The following is a 26,544-nucleotide window of genomic DNA, read 5'->3' as shown; positions in this document are numbered from 1 at the left end:
AACCAAACCTTCCAGGTTCATATTGCTAAAGAGCCCAAACCTTGCCTGTTAGGTATAATTTAGGGTGACACACTTGAGGAGGTGCCCAGACAGGCGATAGCCAGGGCTCTCTTTCAGGCCCAGATGCTGATTTTATGGCACTGTAAGTCAACAGAACCCCCTACTGTAAAGGAGTGGATAAAACAAATGGGTAACACTTTGAAACTGGAAAAACGTATCTACCAACATAGAGGTAGCACGGAAAAAATGTCCAAACTCTGGGATCCATGGTTAAGTGTGCCTGGGTTGGCTCCGGTGGAGCTGGTATTGGATAGATTGTTGTGAATCTCCGTGTGTCACTGCATTTGTAGCAGGGACTCAGATTAGCTAGGTGCACTACTGTCTCAGGTTATTGTTCGTGGTTTTGAGTGTGAAGATGCATACAATGTACATGTTTGTGCGAACTGTGCAATATTTTCTGAAACTAAGCATTGTACAGGTTTAATGTATTGTGATGCTCTGATGCCTATAATGGATGTAGTTCAAAAGTGCAGCGCTGTGAGAATAAATAATACATTAAATAATGTCCAAATGAGTATATGCAATCTTCAAAAATATTCGAAGTGTAGAAAATGAAGAACCTCCACCGAGAATTCAGTGTGCAAATAAGGAAACACACCACACCCTGTGCAGTCAAACTGCTTACCAGATCAACATCATTATAGGCATGTAGAATTAAATAATGCAGGGATCAATGACAGTCACACTTCCACTTGGAGAGAAAGAATCCCCAAATCCATCAAGGATAGAAGGCCATTCACAACTCAAAAGGATCCAAGGTAATATATTGCGTTCATCGGCAAAGTTAGGATGACCAAAAAAATGCAGAGAGGAAACACAATAGTGAAGCCCGTATGTGAAAGTAACACGCAATTTTATTGTAATGTACGTACAAACATAACTGAAAAGCAGGCATCAACAAACGTAAAGTTCCATGGAGAATAGCGTACATGTGTCAGGTCAGCCTTACATGTTTCATCCGACAGGATATCTACCTCTGAAGATATCCTGTCGGATGAAACATGTAAGGCTGACCTGACACATATACGCTATTCTCCATGGAACTTTACGTTTGTTGATGCCTGCTTTTCAGTTATGTTTGTACGTACATTACAATAAAATTGCGTGTTACTTTCACATACGGGCTTCACTATTGTGTTTCCTCTCTGCATTTTTTTGGTCATCCTAACTTTGCTGATGAACGCAATATATTACCTTGGATCCTTTTGAGTTGTGAATGGCCTTCTATCCTTGATGGATTTGTGGATTCTTTCTCTCCAAGTGGAAGTGTGACTGCCATTGATCCCTGCATTATTTAATTCTACATGCCTATAATGATGTTGATCTGGTAAGCAGTTTGACTGCACAGGGTGTGGTGTGTTTCCTTATTTGCACAATTCTCGGTGGAGGTTCTTCATTTTCTACACTTCGAATATTTTTGAAGATTGCATATACTCATTTGGACATTATTTAATTTATTATTTATTCTCACAGCGCTGCACTTTTGAACTATATTTATTATTTGTCTTATCCACATGTTGTGCTAGCAGCTTTCCTGTTGTATTTAAGCTAGCGCAGATATTTCCACGTTTTTTTTCATTTATAATGGATGTAATGTACCTTTTTTTTTCAATAAAACATTTGTTTTGAGATAAAAAAAAGAAATGCTGAGAAGAAATATCTAAATACACTTCATCAGCCCTGCCTTTTCTGTACTGTGGACAACATTTAATGACCTCGGCACTGGTTCTTAACTGTTATTACATAAAATACAAAAAGTAAAGAGTCCTAATCCAAAACACTGGTTCAATGAGGATTCCAATACTTCAGCAGCACTCCTGTCCATTAGTCAAAATGTAGCCGGAATTCACATGTTAACCATATAAGACACATAATGTGAGTGATGAAAATGGTGGGTAAAGATTCAAGTTGGTAACTGGGAAGCGTGCACCAGACAACAAGGTCCGCACCATGTGAGTCACACTCCCCTAGGGGTTTAAACTCACCAGAAAGCAGTTAAACAAGCGCCTTGAATAATCTAGATGTCATCCAGTTAGCAGGGTTTATCTTGAACTGCACATCACTCCATGAATGGTTGGTAATGCAAAAAAAAAAAGGGGACCACATAGCGTAATCCCGTTTAAAGCAATCAAATTCCTGTTCTTGGATTATGTAACTGTAGCTCCTGGCTATGTTCAGAGTCAGTGCTATTGTAAATTTGGAAAGGGGTCAGAGAGTTAATTAGCTTTGACCATGTTAATTCAGCCACATTTTATAGGCTTCTGTTCCAGCCCTGGCTGTGTTGTATGCCTATCCTTTTGTCTGGGGACTCCTGTCACCCCGGGACGGCAGGGGGCAGCAGAAGAGTTCAGGGTCGTGTGGATACTTCTTCCCGGCAGCCAATCAGGGTTGATCGCCTCGCTGTGCATGCTGGGGAGGGGTATTTAGGAGCATGCGCCATTTTTTGGGGGGTTCTTCCTCGTGTGGCACCCACCATTGAGGTAGCCATTCCACGACACCCTCGCAAATGGCCCTCCTGGCCGGGGGGGTTGCAGTGTTCCTGGTTCCGGGACCACGTTGGCCCGGAGAAAGTGATCTCCTGTGTCGGGGCCAGTGATCAACTGGGTCCCCAATTTGAAGGTGGTCATGAGCTGTCCATCCAATTGGAGGAGGCTGACCAATGGGGAGTCTGTCCGAAGGATACCAAGCACGAGGCTGGTGTTCTAGGAGGGGCCTGTCCATTCATCTGAGGAAACCCTTGGTTCTGAGAGGCTCGATGTTGGTCGCCTGTCAGTTGCTAATTTGACCAAAACTACCTGAAGGAGATCAGGGTGCTGAATCTACTGAAAGAGGATTCCGGACCATAATTGTCTCCAACCTTTAGGAGGGTATGTGGCAGAGACTTAATCCTAAATTCGAGTGACACTCTGGCTGCCAGGCTGGTGAGAGAGGCCTGTCCAGATGCACTATACCCACTCTGGCTAGAGTGGCAATGTAAAGTTGTCGTTGGAAGCAGGACTGTTTCTCTATCCAGTTACACCTGAATTTGCTATCTTCCATTTACTTTTATCATTTTACCCTGTTGGTCTTGGGTAATAAAAGTACAGAAAAGACATTCCCTTTGCTGCAGCTTTCATCAAGTACATCAAAATTGGCATCTGGTTATTTCTTGTCTTTATTTGTTATGTAGCACTACCCCCGAAGGAGCTGCTGGTTTGTTTTGGGTGGCATGTTACCTCTGTATCTCTGCCATCTAGGGTACTTGATGAGAGTTGTAGTAAAGGGAATGTCCACACAACAGGTGTCTTTTCTGTGCTTTTATTACCCAGCCGGGTAAAAACGATTAAACAGTAGAAAAGTGAAGGGATAGCAAATAGGAGACAGTAGATCCAGGTGTAACTGAATACGGGGGAACAGTTCTGCTCTTAACAACACGTTACTTCACCACTCCAGTCGGAGAGGGTATAGTACACCAAGACAGGCCTCTCTCACCAGCCTGGCAGCCAGAGTGTCACTCAAATTTAGGATTAAGTCTCTGCCACAGACCCTCCTATAAGATTGGAGACAATTATGGTCCGAAATCCTCTCTCAGTAGATTCAGCACCCGGATCTCCTTCAGGTAGTTTTGCAAAATCATCAGCTGACAGGTGACCAACATCCAGCTTGTCAGAACTCAGGTGGTCCCCGATGAATGGACAGGCCTCTCCTGGAACACCATCCTTGTGCTTGGTATTCTTCGGACAGACTCCTCGTCGGTCGGCTTCCTCCAATTGGACGGACAGCTCGGGACCCCCTTCAGATTGGGGACCCAGTCTTTTACTGGGCCCACACAGTTGATCAATTGCTCCAGGCCAACGTGGTCCCGGAAACCAGGAACACTGCTGCCCACGCACACCCTGGCCAGGAGGGCCATATGCTGGGGTGTCGTGGAATGGCTACCCCAATGGTGGGTGCCACACAAGGAAGAACCTCATGGTAATGGCGCCTGCCCCCTTTATACCCCTCCCCAGCATGCACAGCGAGGCAGCCAACCCCCGACTGGCCGCTAAGGAGTGGCACTCGGAGCACTTGACCATACTGCTGCCACCTGCCATCCGGGGGTGACGGGAGTCCCCAGACAAACGGACAGCCCACAGTACAGCCAAGCTAGAGCAGAGACCCAAATTTAAACGATCAGATGAACTTAGAGCCAACTATTTCTCTGAATTCTTCCCCTAAATTTAACATAGCACCGGCTCTGAAGGTAGCCAGGCGCTACATATACAAATGAAGAAATATTCCCTTGTAAGGGCGCTTTCACACTAATGTGGCGTGGTTTTTCGACACTTCGAGTGTTGTTTGGGTTACCTGTGTTTTGCCATAGACGTCTATTGTATTGGGTGGTTCTGGTGCATTTTCTGAAAGGGCACCAAAAACAAAAAAATCGCACTGCATTAGTGTGAAAGTTCCCAGTTGTCACCAGAATAGGTGTAGACAATAAAGAGAAGTTTTCCCCTCGGTTTTTGTTCTGATGACAACTCTAAAATGTTGGATTTACCATCATTTTCTGCCTCTTTGACAGTGATGGTCAACAGTACAAATAGAGAAGGTGAATCCATCCACTCTGGGGCTCAGGTAGCAATAAAAACCAGGGGTTCTAATCCCCCCCCCCACTATCCAAAACAAAATAAAGGTTTGGCTCATAGGTGTGCACAGCCTATTGCATTGGGGTGTGCATCCCAGAGCTCAAACACGCATGTGCTTGTGTGTTATATTATATATATACTGTAGAGGTTGGTGTCAGTAGGATAGTAGGTGGTGTAAGTCAGTAGAGCAGTGGATTTTGTCTTAAGTGCAAAGGATGGTGTCAGTATGTCAGTGGACGGTATCAGTAGTATTATTTATTTTTTTATTTTATTTTTATTTTTTATTATTTTTTACAAGTCTAAGGCCGGGTACTCACGAACAAACATGTACGGTGAAAGCGGTCCGTCGGACCGTTTTCACCGTACATGTCTGCCAGAGGGCTTCTGTACGATGGTTGTACACACCATCGTACAGAAGTCCGCGCGTAAACATTACGCGGGGCGTGTCCGCGTCGTCGCCGCGACGATGACGCGGCGATGACGCGGAGACGTGGGCGGGCCTGCCATTTAAAGGCTTCCACGCATGCGTCGAAGTCATTCGACGCATGCGAGGGACGGCGGGCGCCTGGACATGTACGGTAGGTCTGTACTGACGACCGTACATGTCCGAGCGGGCAGGATTCCAGCGGACGGTTTTAAAACACGTCCAGGAATATTTGCCCACTGGGAAAAGGCCCGGCGGGCAAATGTTTGCTGGAATTCGGCCCGCTCGCGCCTACACACGACCAAACATGTATGCTGAAACTGGCCCGCGGACCAGTTTCAGCATACATGTTTGGTCGTGTGTACGGGGCCTAAGTCTAAACAGACCCCCAATGTCTTTCTTTTGAGCCAGAGAAAAGGACTGAAGACAGAGATTCCCCAGTCCCTTTCTCTGCAGCATCAGCTGCACTGGACAGTAAATGAATGGGAAGTGCTCTGTGCCATCCTTTTGAGAAAGTGACGTAGTCTGTCACGATACACGTGAAGGACTTAGAAGCCGTAGTGATGCACTCCTGGCCGCGGCCCGAGACCGGGAGTTCATATGCTTATAACGCTGACGATTCTCTGTTTTACTGTAAGTGTGATTTTTATGTTCATTAAATCTTTTTTAACCTACTGCACTATGAATCGCTCCTTTCTCTCCTCTATGTTATTTTGAGCTGATGTGAGGAGGCTGGCCATGTTTGGAGCTTTGGATCTGTGGATTATTGGATCTCATCAGGAACTTGTGTGCTGTGCATGTGAAATCAGGAGCTGGGACGGTAATGAGAAGAGAGCAGTAACCAGTCCCAAAGAGATATTGCAGCAATGCTTTTATTTTAAGCCTAATATGGTGAGGGGCTGGGGGAAACAGTTTTTAGCACCTGCACTGGAAGAAAAACAGCACCTGCACTTTTTAATCATTGTGATCCTGTGAAGATTGCCTGCTTGCACTTTTGGAGTTTATTGCACATCAGTATGAAATATTAACTTTTTTGAAGACTTTATTTTGTATCAGACTTTTCCACTTTTGCACTTTTATCCACCCATCTTTTATGGGTTCCTGATTGCCTATTTCACTTATCCACTTGGTATATTTTTTCACTGGAATTGCATGTTTTGGATTTGTTTGGACATTTTAGTAATTGATCAGTTTTTATCTTATCAATTATCCTTCTGTTCACCCATTTAGTTACATAGTTATTCAGTCAGTGAGCGCCCCTACCTTCTTCTTTTTAATATTATTATTTATGTGTGAACATTTTTAGGTGGCTGCTGCTATTTATTTTAGGTTTTAGATTATTTCCCTTTGGTATGCGCATTAGTTCCCCCCTTTTTTAAAACCTAACTGATGTCACCCCCCTGGGTGATCGGGGGTTAAACCTTTATTAGTTAATATATGGTGGTGCCCTGACGCTATTAAAAAAAAAACTAACTAACCAGTGTCACTAATACAGTGATCACTGGTGACAGGGGGTGAAAGGGTTAACTGGGGGTGATCAAGGGTTTAAAACCTTTATTCGGTAATATATGGGGGTACCCTGATGCTATAAAAGACTGACGGTGAAACTAACCAACTAACTGGCTAACCCGTAACACTAATACGGCGAACAGAATATAGATCTATACAATATATTAGTGACACTGGTGACCGGAGATGAAAGGGTTAACTGGGGGCGATCAAGGGGCCTACTACTAACTGCCCTAACACTTATTAGTGTCACAAATGACACAGATGCAGCGATCAGTGAAAAATCTGAAAACTGCAATTGGTGACACAGTGACAGGGAGTCAAGGGGTTAACTGGGGGGGGGGGCGTGTGTCGCTGGGTACACGTACCCCTAGGCGGCTGCGCGCCTGACGTATACCTATAGTGATTTGCCAAGGAGATCCGACCTGCAGCCGTATAATGACGGCAGCAGGTCGGCTACCGGTTAAGGGGGCGTGGCAAGAGGTGTGTCCTATGTCTATTTAATAGGCGTCTCTTATTCCAATGTCAGAAAGTTGGGAGGTATGCATGTGACCCCCATCACTTTGGTTCACAGACATATGTCCACTGTTTTCCTTCCAGGATATAGTCTGGATCTCCTTCCGGAGGTACGGAGGTGCTACAGCAATGACAAGTTGGTTAACCAGTGATTCGTGTTTAGCAGTATTTTCTCTCTCTCTATGCAGCTACTAAGATATGATGGGGTCACCTGTATAGTATTTAGGAGCAGAGTCTTTATAATCTGTGTGATCAGGACAGGATCTTTAACAAGCACAGTGCCTCCACTCAATTGGGGCTTGTGAATAGCAAGTGAAATCCCAATTGAGAAATATGTCTTCACATAGACAGTAATCCACACAGCATTGTATTTGAAAGTCCATGTATTGAAGAAATAACATTCAGTGAAGCATCCAACATAAGCATTTTCCAAACAGGAACATGAAATCGTTAACAGTCTCTGTTTGTCTCAGTGAGATGAATCTGCAGCACTTACACAGCCTGTGTTCTCTTAGCAGGAATTCACTGTTCTATCTCACTCCACATGTCTGTCTCTCCACCCACTTACCCACAAAACCCTTGCCACCCTCTGCCCATCTTGATGACCTCATCCTTGGTGAGAGAGAGCATAGCAACCATATTGTAAAAGGCAAACAAACACTGCATAACAAGAGTATACACTTGGTAAATGGGAAAATAAATGATCACATCACTACAAGTGTATAAGGAAAGATACTGTAAGTCACCAGCACACCATGGATCCTCTTAAAGTGGTTGTAAACCCAACCACACATCTTGCACCTACAGGTAAGCCTAGATTAAAGGGGTTGTAAAGGTAAATGTTTTTTCACCTTAATGCATCCAATGCATTAAGGTGAAAAAACATCCGATGGTAACTGTAACGGCTACCCCATTAGTGAGGGGGTATCAGCCGTTGGAGACGTCCTTTTCCCTGGCAAGTTGTTGTATGCGAGTGAAGACGGTATAATCCCATCCACGAGATCCAGAGAGAGAGAGAGAGAGTCAGGTGCAGCTGTAAAAAGAGCAGAATAATAGTCCCATAGAATGCCCTTTCAAGAACGAGACGGGGCTACGTGTTGAAGGGTCAAGTAGGCTACTTTAATGGTTCACTCTGAGATTTTATACAGTTTTCAAGGCACATGAACAATCAAACTCCCCACCCACACATCACACAATGATCTCCTTCCAATCCACATCCCCAGACAGACGCTCTGTCTCCGACAATTACATTCCACACATAAACAGTATTTAGCATACATAATTAGAGGTCTGGGAGCAGACCTGGATTAACACCTTTACACAAGGGACAATGAACTGTCTAGGAGTAGATGCAATTAACACCTTTCAAAAGAATGTGTCCTCACATTGAATAGCCAACAACTTGTGATATCTCAAGACATCCTGCAAACATGAATTATGATTCACTTGCCACCCCATCTCCTGGCTCAATCTGTGCCCAAAAGTCACTCTACCATTAACCCTTTGAGCTCAGAATATAATGTGGTAAATCCAATTGTAACAAGTCATTTTGTTCTTTGTATGTCCCACTGTAGGATTATTATAGATGTCCAGGCAGAATACATAGTTCCGTTACAGTAACGACCCCCGTTTTACTTACCTCACCCCTCGAAAGTCCCACACGCGTCCCCGTGATCCTCTTCGGTTCCCAGCCTGGCCGTTGATTGGCTAGGCTGGACGGATTGATAGCAGAGCAGCCATTGGCTGGCGCTCCTGTCAATCACAGCGGATGACACGCCGGGGGGCGGGGCCAAGTGATACAGTCGGTGGCTATACAGTCGGTGGCTATGCCACCTTCAGCTCGCTCGCATGAAGGTGGAAAGCTCTTGTGAGGAGGAGCAGAGACAGCCGCCTAGGGACCCCAGAAGACAGGGTTCGGGGACACTCTGTGCAAAACGAGCTGCACAGTGGAGGTAAGTATAACATGTTTGTTATTTTACAAAAAAAAAAAATTAACTTTAGTGTTCCTTTAAGGCTTACCTGTAGGTGAAAGAAATATCTCGTAAACCTGCACGGTTTAGGAGATATTTACAATTGAGACGAGCATGCGGAATCGCCGCTCAGGCCAATCACAGCTCCGGAGCGGCGATAACAGGAAGGAACAACGAGGGGACATGGCGGCGGCGGTGGACGGGATGGAGGAGGACTTCGATCACAGGTAAGTGACACATAATGAGCTAGTATGCTGTGCATACTAGCTCATTATGCCTTTCTCTTGCAGGGTTTTAAAAAAAAAGTGAAGGGTTTACTTCCTCTTTAAGGGTTGGTTCGTTTTTAATGCGGTCCAGGACTGCATGTGGTGTGAACCAGCCCTAAAAATGCAGTTTTGTTAGGCTACTTTCACACTAGTGGTAGTGTTTACTGCCTCCCTAAAAAGTGATCCGTGAATACGAGCGTGTTTGGCTCACGGTCGCCGTGCATTCCCGTCACAGTGGAATCATTGACACCCATGCTCATAGACGGGATTGTGCCATCCCCTGCAGTCCAATTAAGAAGTGGAAAACCCTCCCTCAATAGTACCCTCAGGAAGAAGACCACCCCCCCAAAGTACCCTCAGGAAGAAGACTCGCCCCATAGTACCCTAAGGAAGAAGAACCCCCCCCAACAGTACCCTCTAGAAGAAAATGTCTCCTCCCCCAATAGTACCCTCAGGAAGAAGACTCCCCCGCCCCCAATAGTATTCTCAGTTTGAAGACTCCCCCCCAATAGTCAGGCAGAAGACTCCCTCCCCCAATAGTACCCTCAGGAAGAAGACCCCCCCAATAGTACCCTCAGGAAGAAGACTCCCATCCCCCCATAGTAGGCTAAGGAAGAAGACTCCCACCCCCAAAATCACCCTCAGGAAGAAGAACCCCCCCAATAGTACTTTCAGGAAGAAGAAACCTCCCCCAATAGTACCCTCAGGAAAAAGACTCCTCCCCCAATAGTACTCTAAGAAAGAAAACTCCTCCCATAGTAGGCTCAGGAAGAAGACTCCCCCCATGAATAGTACCCTGAGGAAGAAGACTCCCCCAATAGTACCCTCAAGAAAAAGACTCCACCCCCAATAGTACACCCAGAAAGAAGACCCCCCCCCCAATATTACCCTCAGGAAGAAGACTCCCCCAATAGTACCCCCAGGAAGAAGACTCCCCCAATAGTACCCTCAGGAAGAAGACTCCCCCCCAATAGTACCCTCAGGAAGAAGACTCCCTCCCAATAGTACCCTCAGGAAGAAGACTCCCCCCCCCCAATAGTACCCTCAGGAAGAAGACTCCCTCCCAATAGTACCCTCAGGAAGAAGACTCCCCCTGCCCCAATAGTACCCTCAGGAAGAAGACTCCCCCCTAATAGCAGAAGACTTCCCCTCATAGTACCCTCAGGAAGAAGATTCCCCCCAATAGTACCCTCAGGAAGAAGACCCCCCCAAATAGTACCCTTAGGTAGAAGTCTGACCCCCCTAATAGTACTCTCAGAAAGAAGACTCCTCCCCCCAATAGTACCCTCAGGAAGGAGACCCCCCCCCCAAATAGTATCCTCAGGAAGAAGACTCCCCCCTCCAATAGTACCCTCAGGAAGAAGACCCCCCCAATAGTACCCTCAGGAAGAAGACTCCCCTCCCCCAATAGTACTCTCAGGAAAAAGACCCCCCCCCAATAGTACCGTCAGGAAGAAGACCCCCCCCCAATAGTACCCTCAGGAAGAAGACCACTTCCCATAGTACCCTCACTAGAAGACCCCCCTCAATAGTACCCTCAGGAAGAAGACTCCCCCCCACAATTGTACCCTCAGGAAGAAGACTCCCTGCCCCAATAGTACCCGCAGGAAGAAGACTCCCCCCCAATAGTACCCTCAGGAAGAAGACTCCCCCCAATAGTACCCTCAGGAAGAAGACTCCCCCCTAATAGTATCCTCAGAAAGAAGACTCCCCCCTAATAGTACCCTCAGGAAGAAGACTCCCCCCTAATATAGGGTGACCAGACGTCCCCATTTTCAGGGGACAGTCCCTGGATTGAGGACACTGTCCCCGGGCCAAGTCTGTCCCCGGTTTTGTCCCCAGATTGGGTTTGAACAGGGATTGGGGCAATTTCAAAGACAGCCAATGCAGAATAAAAAAAAAAAATCTGAATAATAGCCACTCCTACTAGCTTAGGGGGTGTATTTTTTCCATTATCTGTGCCCCTTTCTGATGATCATGTGCTGATTGGAGCGGAGGGAATATTTCTTCAGTTTCAGGGCGCATGCCCATCCAGCTCCGTTTACATGTTCTTCTGCCTTGGCGCAAGTCCTGGCCAGCCGCCTGCCTGCTTATCTCCTTGCCTTCCCTGGCGGAGTGATCTTCCTCCGCTCCCCACCCAGTAGTAGCCAGGGCCCGGAGAGTAAGTCTTAACAGGCTGCAGGCTGTGAGGTGGGTGGCAGTGGCGACGGGCAGAGAGTCGCTGATTGCCACCATTACTAGTAAAAAAAAAATGTCCCCGGATTTCATTAAACAAATCTAGTCACCTTACCCTAATAGTACCCTCAGGAAGAAGACTCCCCCAATAGTACCCCAGGAAGAAGACTCCCCCCCCAATAGTACCCTCAGGAAGAAGACTCCCCCTAATAGTACCCTCAGGAAGAAGACTCCCCCCCCAATAGTACCCTCAGGAAGAAGACTCCACCCAATAGTACTCTCAGGAAGAAGACTCCCCCCTAATAGTACCCTCAGGAAGAAGACTCCCCCCAATAGTACCCTCAGGAAGAAGACTCCCCCCAATAGTACCCTCAGGAAGAAGACTCCCCCCTAATAGTACCCTCAGGAAGAAGACTCCCCCCTAATAGTACCCTCAGGAAGAAGACTCCCCCCAATAGTACCCTCAGGAAGAAGACTCCCCCCCAATAGTACCCTCAGGAAGAAGACTCCCTCCAATAGTACCCTCAGGAAGAAGACTCCCCCCTAATAGTACCCTCAGGAAGAAGACTCCCCCCAATAGTACCCTCAGGAAGAAGACTCCCCCCCCAATAGTACCCTCAGGAAGAAGACTCCCCCCCAATAGTACCCTCAGGAAGAAGACTCCCCCCCAATAGTACCCTCAGGAAGAAGACTCCCCCCCAATAGTACCCTCAGGAAGAAGACTCCCCCCCAATAGTACCCTGAGAAAGAAGACTCCCCCTAATAGTACCCTCAGGAAGAAGACTCCCCCTAATAGTAGCCTCAGGAAGAAGACTCCCCCCTAATAGTATCCTCAGGAAGAAGACTCCCCCCAAATAGTACCCTCAGGAAGAAGACTCCCCCTAATAGTACCCTGAGGAAGAAGACTCCCCCCTAATAGTACCCTCAGGAAGAAGACTCCCCCCTAATAGTATCCTCAGGAAGAAGACTCCCCTCCCCCCGAATTGTACACTCAGGAAGAATGGCCTTCCAATATTCCAGGAATACTGAGGTTTTGCACTATTTTCTCACACACATGGTTTTATAATAGACAGGATTGCCTTCTCTGTGTATGTGTTCTCTGTGTGTGACTCCAAATACTGAAGCCTGAGGATCAGCATGACAGCCAGGAGACCAACATTTCCAGAGATAGAAGCCTCCATGGCTTGCAAACAGTTAAATACTTTAAAGATGAGGTAGTCTTTCACAAAGAAATAGTATTGGTAACTGATATAAAAATGTGTGTGTGTGTGTGTATAGCTTGTATCCCTGCCGGCACTGCTGGGACTTGTAGTTCCACACCAGGGCAGCCCCACAAGTTGTGATTAGCTGATTCTACACCGCTCAGCTTGGGACACCCGATATCGCCCTCTGGCGGACACGCGCGGTACGGCCCGGACATGTCAGTAAAGCCTAGATCTAGAGTGTAGCGGCGACGCGTTCGAAGTTAGCGGGAGCGCGCCTGGTGTGCCCGCCCCCTCTCCCGGCGGTTCGCTCGGTGGATGGCTGGCACGGTCCCCCGGGCTGTCAGTGCAGTGTGTCGGTGAAGAGAAGGAGGCAGGCGGTGCTGGGCTTTCCATGCGGCGGAAGGAGAAGCGGCTGCTGCAGGCGTTGGGGCTGGGGCTGGCCGCCCTGCTCTTCCTGCCCAACGTGGGGCTCTGGGCTCTGTACAAGGAGAGGACCCTGGAGACCGGAGGGGCGCCGGGAGACGGACAGGTGAGGAGACACAGCGGGCACCATGGCAACTGCCAGCTGACAGTCTGTTTTCACTGTCCTGTACAAGTGAGGTATCAGTGTCCCAACTGTTCTATTAGGAGTGTCAGTGTCCCAACTGAGTGTCAGTGTCCCAACTGAGTGTCAGTGTCCCAACTGAGTGTCAGTGTCCCAACTGATCTACTAGGAGTGTCAGTGTCCCAACTGAGTGTCAGTGTCCCAACTGAGTGTCAGTGTCCCAACTGATCTACTAGGAGTGTCAGTGTCCCAACTGAGTGTCAGTGTCCCAACTGATCTACTAGGAGTGTCAGTGATCTACTAGGAGTGTCAGTGTCCCAACTGAGTGTCAGTGTCCCAACTGATCTACTAGGAGTGTCAGTGTCCCAACTGATCTACTAGGAGTGTCAGTGTCCCAACTGATCTACTAGGAGTGTCAGTGTCCCAACTGAGTGTCAGTGTGACAGACTGATTTAAAAGGAGTGTCAATGATCTACTAGGAGTGTCAGTGCCCCAGACTGATTTACTAAGAGTGTCAGTGATCTACTAGGAGTGTCAGTGTCCCACTCCCAACTGATCTACTAGAAGTGTCAGTGTCCCAACTGAGTGTCAGTGTGACAGATTGATCTACTAGGAGTGTCAGTGTGACAGATTGATCTACTAGGAGTGTCAGTGTGACAGATTGATCTACTAGGAGTGTCAGTGTGACAGACTGATTTACTAAGAGTGGCAGTGATCTACTAGGAGTGTCAGTGCCCCAGACTGATTTACTAAGAGTGTCAGTGATCTACTAGAAGTGTCAGTGTCCCAACTGAGTGTCAGTGTCCCAACTGATCTACTAGGAGTGTCAGTGTCCCAACTGAGTGTCAGTGTCCCAACTGATCTACTAGGAGTGTCAGTGTCCCAACTGAGTGTCAGTGTCCCAACTGAGTGTCAGTGTCCCAACTGATCTACTAGGAGTGTCAGTGTCCCAACTGAGTGTCAGTGTCCCAACTGATCTACTAGGAGTGTCAGTGATCTACTAGGAGTGTCAGTGTCCCAACTGAGTGTCAGTGTCCCAACTGATCTACTAGGAGTGTCAGTGTCCCAACTGAGTGTCAGTGTCCCAACTGATCTACTAGGAGTGTCAGTGATCTACTAGGAGTGTCAGTGTCCCAACTGAGTGTCAGTGTCCCAACTGATCTACTAGGAGTGTCAGTGATCTACTAGGAGTGTCAGTGTCCCAACTGAGTGTCAGTGTCCCAACTGATCTACTAGGAGTGTCAGTGTCCCAACTGATCTACTAGGAGTGTCAGTGTCCCAACTGATCTACTAGGAGTGTCAGTGTCCCAACTGAGTGTCAGTGTGACAGACTGATTTAAAAGGAGTGTCAATGATCTACTAGGAGTGTCAGTGCCCCAGACTGATTTACTAAGAGTGTCAGTGATCTACTAGGAGTGTCAGTGTCCCACTCCCAACTGATCTACTAGAAGTGTCAGTGTCCCAACTGAGTGTCAGTGTGACAGATTGATCTACTAGGAGTGTCAGTGTGACAGATTGATCTACTAGGAGTGTCAGTGTGACAGACTGATTTACTAAGAGTGGCAGTGATCTACTAGGAGTGTCAGTGCCCCAGACTGATTTACTAAGAGTGTCAGTGATCTACTAGAAGTGTCAGTGTCCCAACTGAGTGTCAGTGTCCCAACTGATCTACTAGGAGTGTCAGTGTCCCAACTGAGTGTCAGTGTCCCAACTGATCTACTAGGAGTGTCAGTGTCCCAACTGAGTGTCAGTGTCCCAACTGAGTGTCAGTGTCCCAACTGATCTACTAGGAGTGTCAGTGTCCCAACTGAGTGTCAGTGTCCCAACTGATCTACTAGGAGTGTCAGTGATCTACTAGGAGTGTCAGTGTCCCAACTGAGTGTCAGTGTCCCAACTGATCTACTAGGAGTGTCAGTGTCCCAACTGATCTACTAGGAGTGTCAGTGTCCCAACTGAGTGTCAGTGTGACAGACTGATTTAAAAGGAGTGTCAATGATCTACTAGGAGTGTCAGTGCCCCAGACTGATTTACTAAGAGTGTCAGTGATCTACTAGGAGTGTCAGTGTCCCACTCCCAACTGATCTACTAGAAGTGTCAGTGTCCCAACTGAGTGTCAGTGTGACAGATTGATCTACTAGGAGTGTCAGTGTGACAGATTGATCTACTAGGAGTGTCAGTGTGACAGACTGATTTACTAAGAGTGGCAGTGATCTACTAGGAGTGTCAGTGCCCCAGACTGATTTACTAAGAGTGTCAGTGATCTACTAGAAGTGTCAGTGTCCCAACTGAGTGTCAGTGTCCCAACTGATCTACTAGGAGTGTCAGTGTCCCAACTGAGTGTCAGTGTCCCAACTGATCTACTAGGAGTGTCAGTGTCCCAACTGAGTGTCAGTGTCCCAACTGAGTGTCAGTGTCCCAACTGATCTACTAGGAGTGTCAGTGTCCCAACTGAGTGTCAGTGTCCCAACTGATCTACTAGGAGTGTCAGTGATCTACTAGGAGTGTCAGTGTCCCAACTGAGTGTCAGTGTCCCAACTGATCTACTAGGAGTGTCAGTGTCCCAACTGATCTACTAGGAGTGTCAGTGATCTACTAGGAGTGTCAGTGTCCCAACTGAGTGTCAGTGTGACAGACTGATTTAAAAGGAGTGTCAATGATCTACTAGGAGTGTCAGTGCCCCAGACTGATTTACTAAGAGTGTCAGTGATCTACTAGGAGTGTCAGTGCCCCAGACTGATTTACTAAGAGTGTCAGTGATCTACTAGGAGTGTCAGTGTCCCACTCCCAACTGATCTACTAGAAGTGTCAGTGTCCCAACTGAGTGTCAGTGTGACAGATTGATCTACTAGGAGTGTCAGTGTGACAGATTGATCTACTAGGAGTGTCAGTGTGACAGACTGATTTACTAAGAGTGGCAGTGATCTACTAGGAGTGTCAGTGCCCCAGACTGATTTACTAAGAGTGTCAGTGATCTACTAGAAGTGTCAGTGTCCCAACTGAGTGTCAGTGTGACAGATTGATCTACTGGGAGTGTCAGTGTGACAGATTGATCTACTGGGAGTGTCAGTGTCCCAACTAAGTGTCAGTGTCCCATACTGATTTACTAAGAGTAGCAGTGATCTACTAGGAGTGTCAGTGTCCCAACTGATCTACTAGGAGTGTCAGTGTCCCAACTGATCTACTAGGAGTGTCAGTGTCCCAACTGATCTACTAGGAGTGTCAGTGTCCCAACTGATCTACTAGGAGTGTCAGTGTCCCAGACTGATTTAATAAGAATGTCAGTGATCTACTAGGAGTGTCAGTGTCCCAACTGATCTACTAGAAGTGTCAGTGTCCCAACTGAGTGTCAGTGTGACAGATTGATCTACTGGGAGTGTCAGTGTTCCAACTAAGTGCCAGTGTCCCAGACTGATTTACTAAGAGTAGCACTGATCTACTAGGAGTGTCAGTAGCCCAGACTGATTTATTAAGAGTTTCAGTGATCTACTAGTAGTGTCAGCAGGGCCAATCCACCCTATAGGCTCACTATGCAAGCCACTTAGGGCCCCGCAAAGCTGCGGAGGGCCCCCCAAATTACTAGAGGCCCCACCTAGTGAGAAGTAATTTTTGGCCCATCACCCCGCTTCTCAACTTGCTGACTACACCCCCCGCTTCTCACTTTAATGTAAGATGTAATAACAGCAGAACGCCCCCCCCCCCGCTTTAACTTTAATGTGACATGACGTTTGCTTAGGGCCCCAGGGAGGTCAGGATCGGCACTGAGTGTCAGTGTCCCATATTGATATCCTAGGAGTGTCAGTGTCCCAGATTGATCTACTAGGAGTGTCAGTGTCCCAACTGAGTGTCAGTGTCCCAGACTGATCTACTAGGACTGTCAGTGTCCCAGATTGATCTACTAGGAGTGTCAGTGTCACAACTGAGTGTCAGTGTCCCAACTGATCTACTAGGAGTGTCAGTGTCACAACTGAGTGTCAGTGTCCCAACTGATCTACTAGGAGTGTCAGTGTCCCAACTGAGTGTCAGTGTCCCAACTGATCTACTAGGAGTGTCAGTGTCCCAACTGAGTGTCAGTGTCCCAACTGAGTGTCAGTGTCCCAACTGAGTGTCAGTGTCCCAACTGAGTGTCAGTGTCCCATATTGATATCCTAGGAGTGTCAGTGTCCCAGATTGATCTACTAGGAGTGTCACTGTCACAACTGAGTGTCAGTGTCCCAGACTGATCTACTAGGACTGTCAGTGTCCCAGATTGATCTACTAGGAGTGTCAGTGTCACAACTGAGTGTCAGTGTCCCAACTGATCTACTAGGAGTGTCAGTGTCCCAACTGAGTGTCAGTGTCCCAACTGATCTACTAGGAGTGTCAGTGTCCCAACTGAGTGTCAGTGTCCCAACTGATCTACTAGGAGTGTCAGTGTCCCAACTGAGTGTCAGTGTCCCAACTGAGTGTCAGTGTCCCAACTGAGTGTCAGTGTCCCAACTGAGTGTCAGTGTCCCAACTGAGTGTCAGTGTCCCATATTGATATCCTAGGAGTGTCAGTGTCCCAGATTGATCTACTAAGAGTGTCAGTGTCACAACTGAGTCCCAGACTGATCTACTAGGAGTGTTACTGTACCAACTGATCTACTAGGTGTGTCAGTGTCCCAGCTGAGTGCCAGTGTGCCACACCGATCTCCTAGGAGTGCCAGTGTGCCACACCGATCTCCTAGGTGTGCCACACCGATCTCCTAGGAGTGCCAGTGTGCCACACCGATCTCCTAGGAGTGCCAGTGTGCCACACCGATCTCCTAGGAGTGCCAGTGTGCCACACCGATCTCCTAGGAGTGCCAGTTTGCCACACCGATCTCCTAGGAGTGCCAGTGTGCCACACCGATCTCCTAGGAGTGCCAGTGTGCCACACCGATCTCCTAGGAGTGCCAGTGTCCCAGGTTTAGCTTCTAGGAGTGGCATTGTCCAAAACTGATCTACTAGGAGTGTCAGTGTCCCTCACTGATCTACTAGGAGTGTCAGTGTCCCTCACTGATCTACTAGGAGTGTCAGTGTCCCTCACTGATCTACTAGGAGTGTCAGTGTCCCTCACTGATCTACTAGGAGTGTCAGTGTTCCAATCTCATCTGCTAGGATTGTCTGTGTCAAAACTGAGTGTCAGTATTCCAAAGTGATCTGCTGGGCATTTTAGTGTTTAACATGCTTTGCTGGTAGTGTCAGTGTTCTTAACTGCTCTACAGGTACTTTCAGTGTCCAAACTGATCTACTAGGGATGTCGGTGTCCCAAATGGCTGTGCTAGGAATGTCATTGTTTCAAACTGATCTGCTAATAGATTCAGCTCGGCAAACTGATCTACTAAGTGTCAGTGTCCCCGACATCTGTTCTAGAAGTGTCCGTGTTTTAAAATTTTAGATGTTTTGGAACTACATTTCCCATGATGCCCATGCACGCTGCAGTGTAGCGGAGCATCATGGGAAATGTAGTTCCAAAACATCCGGGGTGCCAAGGTTCGCCACCACTGGTCTAGACTATCATTGATCTGAAGGTACTACAGTGAGCTGACATTCTAGAGCAGTTATGGCGAACCTTGGCACCCCAGATGTTTTGGAACTACATTTCCTATGACGCTCATGTACTCTGCAGTGTAGTGCAGCATCATGGAAAATGTAGTTCCAAAACATCTGGGGTGCCAAGGTTCGCCATCACTGCTCTAGAATGTCAGCTCACTGTAGTACCTTCAGATCTGCGATAGTCTACACCAGTGGTGGCGAACCTTGGCACCCCAGATGTTTTGGAACTACATTTCCCATGATGCTTATGCACGCTGCAGTGTAGCGGAGCATCGTGGGAAATGCAGTTCCAAAACATCTGGGGTGCCAAGGTTCGCCACCACTGGTCTAGAGCAGCTTTTTCCAACCATGTTTCCATATAGTCCTAGGGTTTCCCCTGTTGTTTCTAGGGGTTTCTGGTGCAGTTTCTGATTCTCAGATAAGTAATCACTGATACCAATGATATTTTGTGGCCATCTGTAAGGGGGGTATACTATTCTTCCCCCTGACCACCAATGTAATAGGGCCCTTCTTATTGACCTCTAGTGTAATGGGACCCTTCTCCCACTGATTGCCAGGGCATTGGGCTTCTTTCACACTGGTGCCGCCCATAGCGTTGGCGGTAATATAGTGGTAAAACGCTGCTATTTTACCGTCGGATTTGCGGTGCATTTCGGTCGCTAGCGGAGTGCTTTTAACTCCCGGTAGTGGCTGAGAAAGGGTTAAAACAACCGCTACAGCAGCGTATTGACGGCGGCAAGGCGATGCTGCTCATTGATTTCAATGCCCGCGATTTCAAAGTGCCGATGTGTGAATGACAAATCGCGGGATTCACATTTGAGATGTCATTCATTTGCATTAGGGTTGTCCCGATACCACTTTTTTAGGACCGAGTACAAGTACCGATACTTTTTTTCAAGTACTCGCCGATACCGTATACCGATACTTTTTTTAAATGTGTCCCCAAATGCAGCCATGTCCCCCCCATATGCAGCCATGTCCCCCACATATGCAGCCATGTCCCCCCCATATGCAGCCATGTCCCCCACATATGCAGCCATGTCCCCCACATATGCAGCCATGTCCCCCACATATGCAGCCATGTCCCTCACATATGCAGCCATGTCCCTCACATATGCAGCCATGTCCCTCTAGCCATGTCCCTCACATATGCAGCCATGTCCCCCACATATGCAGCCATGTCCCTCACATATGCAGCCATGTCCCTCACATATGCAGCCATGTCCCTCTAGCCATGTCCCTCACATATGCAGCCATGTCCCTCACATATGCAGCCATGTCCCTCTAGCCATGTCCCTCACATATGCAGCCATGTCCCTCTAGCCATGTCCCTCACATATGCAGCCATGTCCCTCTAGCCATGTCCCTCACATATGCAGCAATGTCCCTCACATATGCAGCCATGTCCCTCTAGCCATGTCCCTCACATATGCAGCAATGTCCCTCTAGCCATGTCCCTCACATATGCAGCAATGTCCCTCTAGCCATGTCCCTCGATGCGGCGGCGCGATGTGGCGGCAGCGGCGGGGGGGGGGAAAGTATTCTATTTAGGTATCGGGGGTATTTGCGCGAGTACGAGTACTCCCGCAAATACTCGGTATCGGTCCCGATACCAATACTGGTATCGGTATCTGGACAACCCTAATTTGCATGATACCTAAAATCGCGGTGCGGGTCTGCCGCCACTATCACGTGATAAATCGCGATGCCGGTTGCCGCTAATGCAGTGTGATTTTTCGCACGGAAGACCCGCACCGTAATCTTAGGTGTCATTCAGATGAATGGAATCTCAAATGTGAGTCCCACGATTCAAAACGTTGGAGTGTCACTGCAGTCTTGGTACACACTATAGAGCACAGGTGACAAAGTGGCGGCCCTCCAGCTGTTGCGGAACTACAAGTCCCATGAGTCATTGCAAGGCTGATAGTTACAAGCATGACTCCCACAGGCAAATGAATGATGGGACTTGTGGTGCCACAACAGCTGGAGGGTCACCAGCTTGACACCCCTGCTATAGAGGAATATGCTTTGTTCATGATTTATGTATGAAGTTTACAGCCACTTTAAGTAAACGTTTGACAAATTTCCACATCACGTGTATTCATTAATATATAAAATTACTTTTGCTTTCATTGCATTTTCTCTTCTGCTTGTAATGTTGAATCTATGTGCATTGCTGTTTAATTAAATTGCCTGTATGTTTCTGCTTGTATAGTTTTAGTTGGATGTGCTAGTACCTATGTATGACTGCATAGGTTTGGAAGCATTTGTGTTTTTCGATGATTATTCATTGTTAGTCACCAGTCCTCTCCTGACGTACAGGAATGTCTCATTTGCCAGCTGATGCAGCTTGACATTTTTGTACACAAAGTGGGATATTTTGGCAGCAAAGTATTATCCAACTGACTGAAAACTAAGTCATGAATCTTAACAGGCTTGGGAAGAGGTATTTTTCTGAGTTTCTGTGTTAATGAAACATTTCTTAGGCTGCATTCACTAATGAAAAAGAAGAGAACCCCCCCCCCCCCTTAAAAATGGGACTTTGAAAGTGAATGGAAACAGTATGTAAAAAATATATAATTTATTATGTATAGTGACATTCATAGGTTAAAAATATCTTGTGTGGCATATACAAATCCAATTAGAAAATCGATTGAATACATATAAAGCGGCTCTTGGTAAGACCCAATGACCGTTTCCGGCTTGATGCCCTTCTTCAGGGTAGAAGACTAGCATACTAGCTCATTATGAATTACTTACCTTAGATCGAAGCCCCCGAAGTCGTCCTTGTCTCCCCCTCCGGCCGCAGACATCTCTCTGGAAGGTTACTTCTGGGTATCGCCGCTCCGGCGCTGTGATTGGCGAAGACGTCACTCCGCGCATGCGCACGGGAGCCGGCATTAGCCATTCACAAAACCGGCATTCTCAGTGCGCCTGCACTGTTGTCTACAACACGCATGCGCCGTAGACATCGTTGCATTCTTTTTGGGAAATATCTCCTGAACCGTGGATTTACCAGCTCCTACCTCCGCTCTTCATTATGACAGATCGAGGGGGTGGAGGAGGAGAACGGAGGGGGACACGGCAGAAGCACACACGGCAGCAGCAAAGAGGGGGACACGGTGTGAGAGAGCAGCACGGAGGGGGACACGGCAGCAGCACGGAGGGGGACACGGCAGCAGCACGGAGGGGGACACGGCGTGAGAGAGCAGCACGGAGGGGGACACGGCATCAGCACGGAGGGGGACACGGCATCAGCACGGAGGGGGACAGGGCAGCAGCAAAGAGGGGGACACGGTGTGAGAGAGCAGCACGGAGGGGGACACGGCAGCAGCACGGAGGGGGACACGGCAGCAGCAAAGAGGGGGACACGGTGTGAGAGAGCAGCACGGAGGGGGACGGCAGCCAAACGGATGGGGGCTGGAGGAGGATATGGGGACAGTCAGCAGTGATTGGTGGCTTGTAACTCCCCCACCGCTCTGATCACCCTGACTGTCCAGGTATCAGGTGAAGCATCAGAGCATTTGCCCCGATTACAAGAACTCGGACAAATGCTCGGTATTGGTACCGATACTAGTATCGGTATCGGGACAACCCTAGATCTCAGGGGAGCAGATATGCACCTCTCCATTAGAGCACTACTTTTTTTTCTCTGTATTGAATGTTGTCCGCATATACGGAACCGGTGTTTGAGTGAATTGAATTTTCACCTGATCAACATACTTATGTGATTGGCATACGCACGTTTATTTGTGGACTATTTTTTATCACTATCGGTTCACAACTATATTAATTTATATTAATGTTGTTCACTAATTCGTTTTGTGGATTCATTATTCAATATTTGTGTGGTAGCGCAACTGTTTATTTTTTTTATTTTTTTTATATACATTAGAGCACTAACATTAGATTGGGCCAACTGGCAGTGAGCGATTTGAGCTTGTGTTTTGGATCATTGTCATGTTGGAATTCCCAAGTATGTCCTGTGCGCAGCTTCCTGGCTGATAATGCAAATGTTCCTCCAGTATTTTTTGATAACATACGGCATTCATCTTGCCAACAATTTTGACCAAATATCCTGTGCCTTTTGTAGCGCACACATCCCCAAAACAATAGCGATCCACCTCCGTGTAGGAATGGTATACCTTTCATCATAGGCCTTGTTGACTCCTCCCCAAAAAGCAAAATGTTGGTCTCATCACTCCAAATGACTTTGTGGTAGAAGGTTTGAGTCTTGTCTCTGTGATGTTTGGCGTATTGTAAGCGGCATACTTTGTAGCATTTGAGTAAATAATGGCCTTCTTCTGGCGACTCGATCATGCAGCCCATCTTTCTTCAAGTGCCTCCTTATTGTGCATCTTGAAACAGCCACACCACATGTTTTCAGAGAGTCCTGTATTTCACCTGAAGTTATTGTGAGGTTTTCCTGGCAGTTGTGGCTTCAACTATGGATGCACCGAAGTTTCGGCCGAGAAATGTTGCAGATAATGGCGCCGGAAAAGGGGCAGGGCCATCCCGCCGGGTGCCGCACATGTTTCATCCTGCCGCGCCCCTTAGAGTCTCCCCTCCCTCCCCCTCCTCTTCTCACTCCTGTCATACACAGTGCCTGGTAGTGCATGTCACGCTGTGTCTCAGAGCTGGATCTGAATCGCCGTGCAGCTGATGTAACGATATCCCACCTCCTATGACACACGGCACAATGATTCCTAGCATTGGATCAGAGTGCTGTCTATCACAAGAAGCAGTTTAGGAGAAGGGACATCGTTACATCGGCGTGGCGATTCAGATCCAGCTCTGAGACACAGCGTGACATGCATTACCAGGCACTGTGTCTGACAGGAGTGAGAAGAGGAGGAGGAGGGAGAGGAGACTCTGAGGGGCATGCTGGGAGGAAACTGGCTGCACATCGATTTGGATCCAGCTCTGACACACAGTGTGACATACATTACCGGGCACTGGTGGGCTGTACCTCATGGGCACTGGCGGGCTGCTGCATCTGATGGGCAGGCTGCTGCATCTGATGGGCATGGGCACTGGCAGTCTGCTACATATGGGCACAGGCACTGGTGAGGCTGCATGACAGGCAGGCTTCTGCATCTGACTGGTAGGCTGCATCTGACAGGCACTGGTGAAGCTGCATTTGATGGACACTGGTGAGGTGCATTGATCTCCTGTACCACGTCTGCAGTCTCTGACCATCTCCTGCATCATATCTGCTAGAGGTGCACCGCATGGAAATTATGCTAATACTGTTGTTAGCAATGTGTTATATAAAAATGCATACATTTTATTTAAAATTTATGCAGTCATTTTTGGTATCCGTCGGTTTCGGTTTTCGGGCCTAGTGTATTTTTTATTTTCAGTATCGTTTCGCCACCAAAAAACCCATTCGGTGCACCCCTAGTTTCAACAGATCCCCTAATTTTCCAATTCTTGATTAGAGATTGAACACTGCTGATTGGCATTCTCAATTCCTTGGATAACTTTTTATATCCCTTTCCTGTTTTATACAGTTCAACTACCTTTTCCTACAGATCCTTTTGACGATTCTTTTTGCTTTCCCCGTGACTCAGAATCCAGAAACGTCAGTGCAACACTGGATGAAAGATGCAAGGGTCTGTCAGGAGTCCAGAAACTCATTAAAGTGGTGGTTCCCCCTTAAAAACAACTTTTTTTTTATTCCACTGGCCCCCCACATTACAATCGAATTAAGGCTATTATTTTTTTTTGGCTGCTGTACATACCTTGATACAGCATCTTCACCCGTGCATCCGGGTTGCGAGTCCCGCGGGAGTGGGCGTTCCTCACATGTGTTTGATTGACATTTTTCCCAAAAACGAGCTCCCCCCTGTCGCGTAAGCCGCGTCACGGTTGGCGAAAGGAGCCGAACGGCGAGTCGGCGCTATACTGCGCATGCGCATCGCCGTTCGGCTCCTTTCGCCAATCGTGACGCGGCTTACGCGACGGGGGGAGAGCTCGTTTTTTGGAAAAATGTCAATCAAACACATGTGAGGAACGCCCACTCCCGCGGGACTCGCAACCCGGATGCACGGGTGAAGATGCTGTATCAAGGTATGTACAGCAGCCAAAAAAAAATAATAGCCTTAATTCGATTGTAATGTGGGGATAAAAAAAAGTTGTTTTTAAGGGGGAACCACCGCTTTAACCTTTTATACACACACTAATTACAAGCAAACAGATCACAGGCGAGGATGGTTACCTTTAACCTTTTTTAGTTTCTGTTGGCATTATGATTTAAAAAGAATAAACACAGTTGATTGATAATAAATGGCTTCAGCCAAACACTAACCATGAGTGAAAGAAAAGTTTTTGTGTTCTCATTCATATTCTCTGAAAAATGGCCAAGAAATCATAAATTCTTCTAATTCTTATGAGCACAACTGTACCTGTGATCAAATCCCAATACATTCTATGTGTATATAATCCATCTGGTGTGACCACATTAACACTTTAAATTCTGGATGAACCCTCTGCACATTGCTGTATACCCTTTCTAGCAAACTTTGTAATAACATTATTTTTTTTTTTTTTACTTTACATACATTGCAATACATGTTTAAGCTGGCCAACTGCGTCAAAGTAATCCCTCACTGGCCAGTCCCTAATCTGCTCTGGGTAGAGGTCATATAACATTCTCCCAGAATTGGGTCATGCTTTAGTACGATTTGTCACCTTCTGTGTCCACCGAAAATAATATTTTTATTTTCTTTTACATACTGTCACCAGTCAGTGTCCCTGATGACGCCGTGTTGCACTGTTGACAGTATGAAGAGAAAAATGTGAACAAAACAATTTTTCTTTCAATTTCTTCATTTTACAAACATTTGTGACAAAAATTATAATTTCAAAAAACTTGCCACGCCTCTTTCTAAATACATTGGCTTGTCTACTATCCAAAAGTGGTAGGTAGTGGATGAACTCCCTGCACCCTGCTTTATACCCTTTCTAGCAAATGTTGCAATAAAATAGGGATTTTTAGTTCACATACATTGCAATACATGTTTTAACCACTTCCCGCCCGGTCAATAGACAATTGACGTCCGGGAAGTGGTTGTGAAATCCTGACTGGACGTCTCTGGACGCTGCGATCGGTGATGCGGGGTGTCGGTCTGACACCCTGCATCTCCGATCTCGGCAAAGAGCCTCCGGCGGAGGCTCTTTACCACGTGATCAGCCGTGTCCAATCACGGCTGATTATGATGTAAACAGGAAGAGCCGTTGATGGCTCTTCCTCAATCGTGTCTGACAGACGCGAGTATAGGAGAGCCGATCGGCGGCTCTCCTGACAGGGGGGTTCCCGCTGATTGTTTATCAGCGCAGCCTCCCCCCTCGGATGCCCACACTGGATCACCAGGGAAGGGGGCAGTAAAAAAAAAAAATGAGAAAGATGCCAATCAGTGCCCACAAATGGGCACTGACTGGCAACATGGACACTGGGATAAACAAGTGATGCCCAGCAATGCCCTCAGTGCCACCCTCAGTGCCCATTAATGCCCAGTGCCCACCTATCAATGCCCATCTGTGCCACCCATAAGTACCCATCAGTGTCGCCCATGAGTGCCCATTTTTCAACGCAAAAAATAAAAATCGCAGAGGTGATCAAATACCACCAAAAGAAAGCTCTATTTTGTGGGAATAAAATGATAAAAAATTGTTTGGGTACAGTGTAGCATGACCGCGCAATTGTCATTCAA

General features: G+C 47.3%; 1 protein-coding gene across 1 annotated transcript in view; it reads left to right on the top strand.

Annotated features, from left to right (window-relative positions):
- The first annotated feature begins 12,985 nt into the window (after positions 1-12,985).
- GALNT10 (polypeptide N-acetylgalactosaminyltransferase 10) overlaps positions 12,986-26,544 on the top strand; it is a 344,668-nt gene continuing 331,109 nt past the window's right edge. Inside the window, exon 1 of the mRNA XM_040345098.1 lies at positions 12,986-13,258. Within this exon, the coding sequence (XP_040201032.1) occupies positions 13,121-13,258 (138 nt within the window). The 5' untranslated portion in view covers positions 12,986-13,120. The remainder of the gene's footprint in view (positions 13,259-26,544) is intronic.

Source organism: Rana temporaria, chromosome 3 (genome assembly GCF_905171775.1).
Source record: "Rana temporaria chromosome 3, aRanTem1.1, whole genome shotgun sequence".
Lineage (NCBI taxonomy): Eukaryota > Metazoa > Chordata > Amphibia > Anura > Ranidae > Rana > Rana temporaria.
Note: the sequence above shows the minus strand (reverse complement) of the source record. Positions and strands in the feature narration are given on the sequence as shown.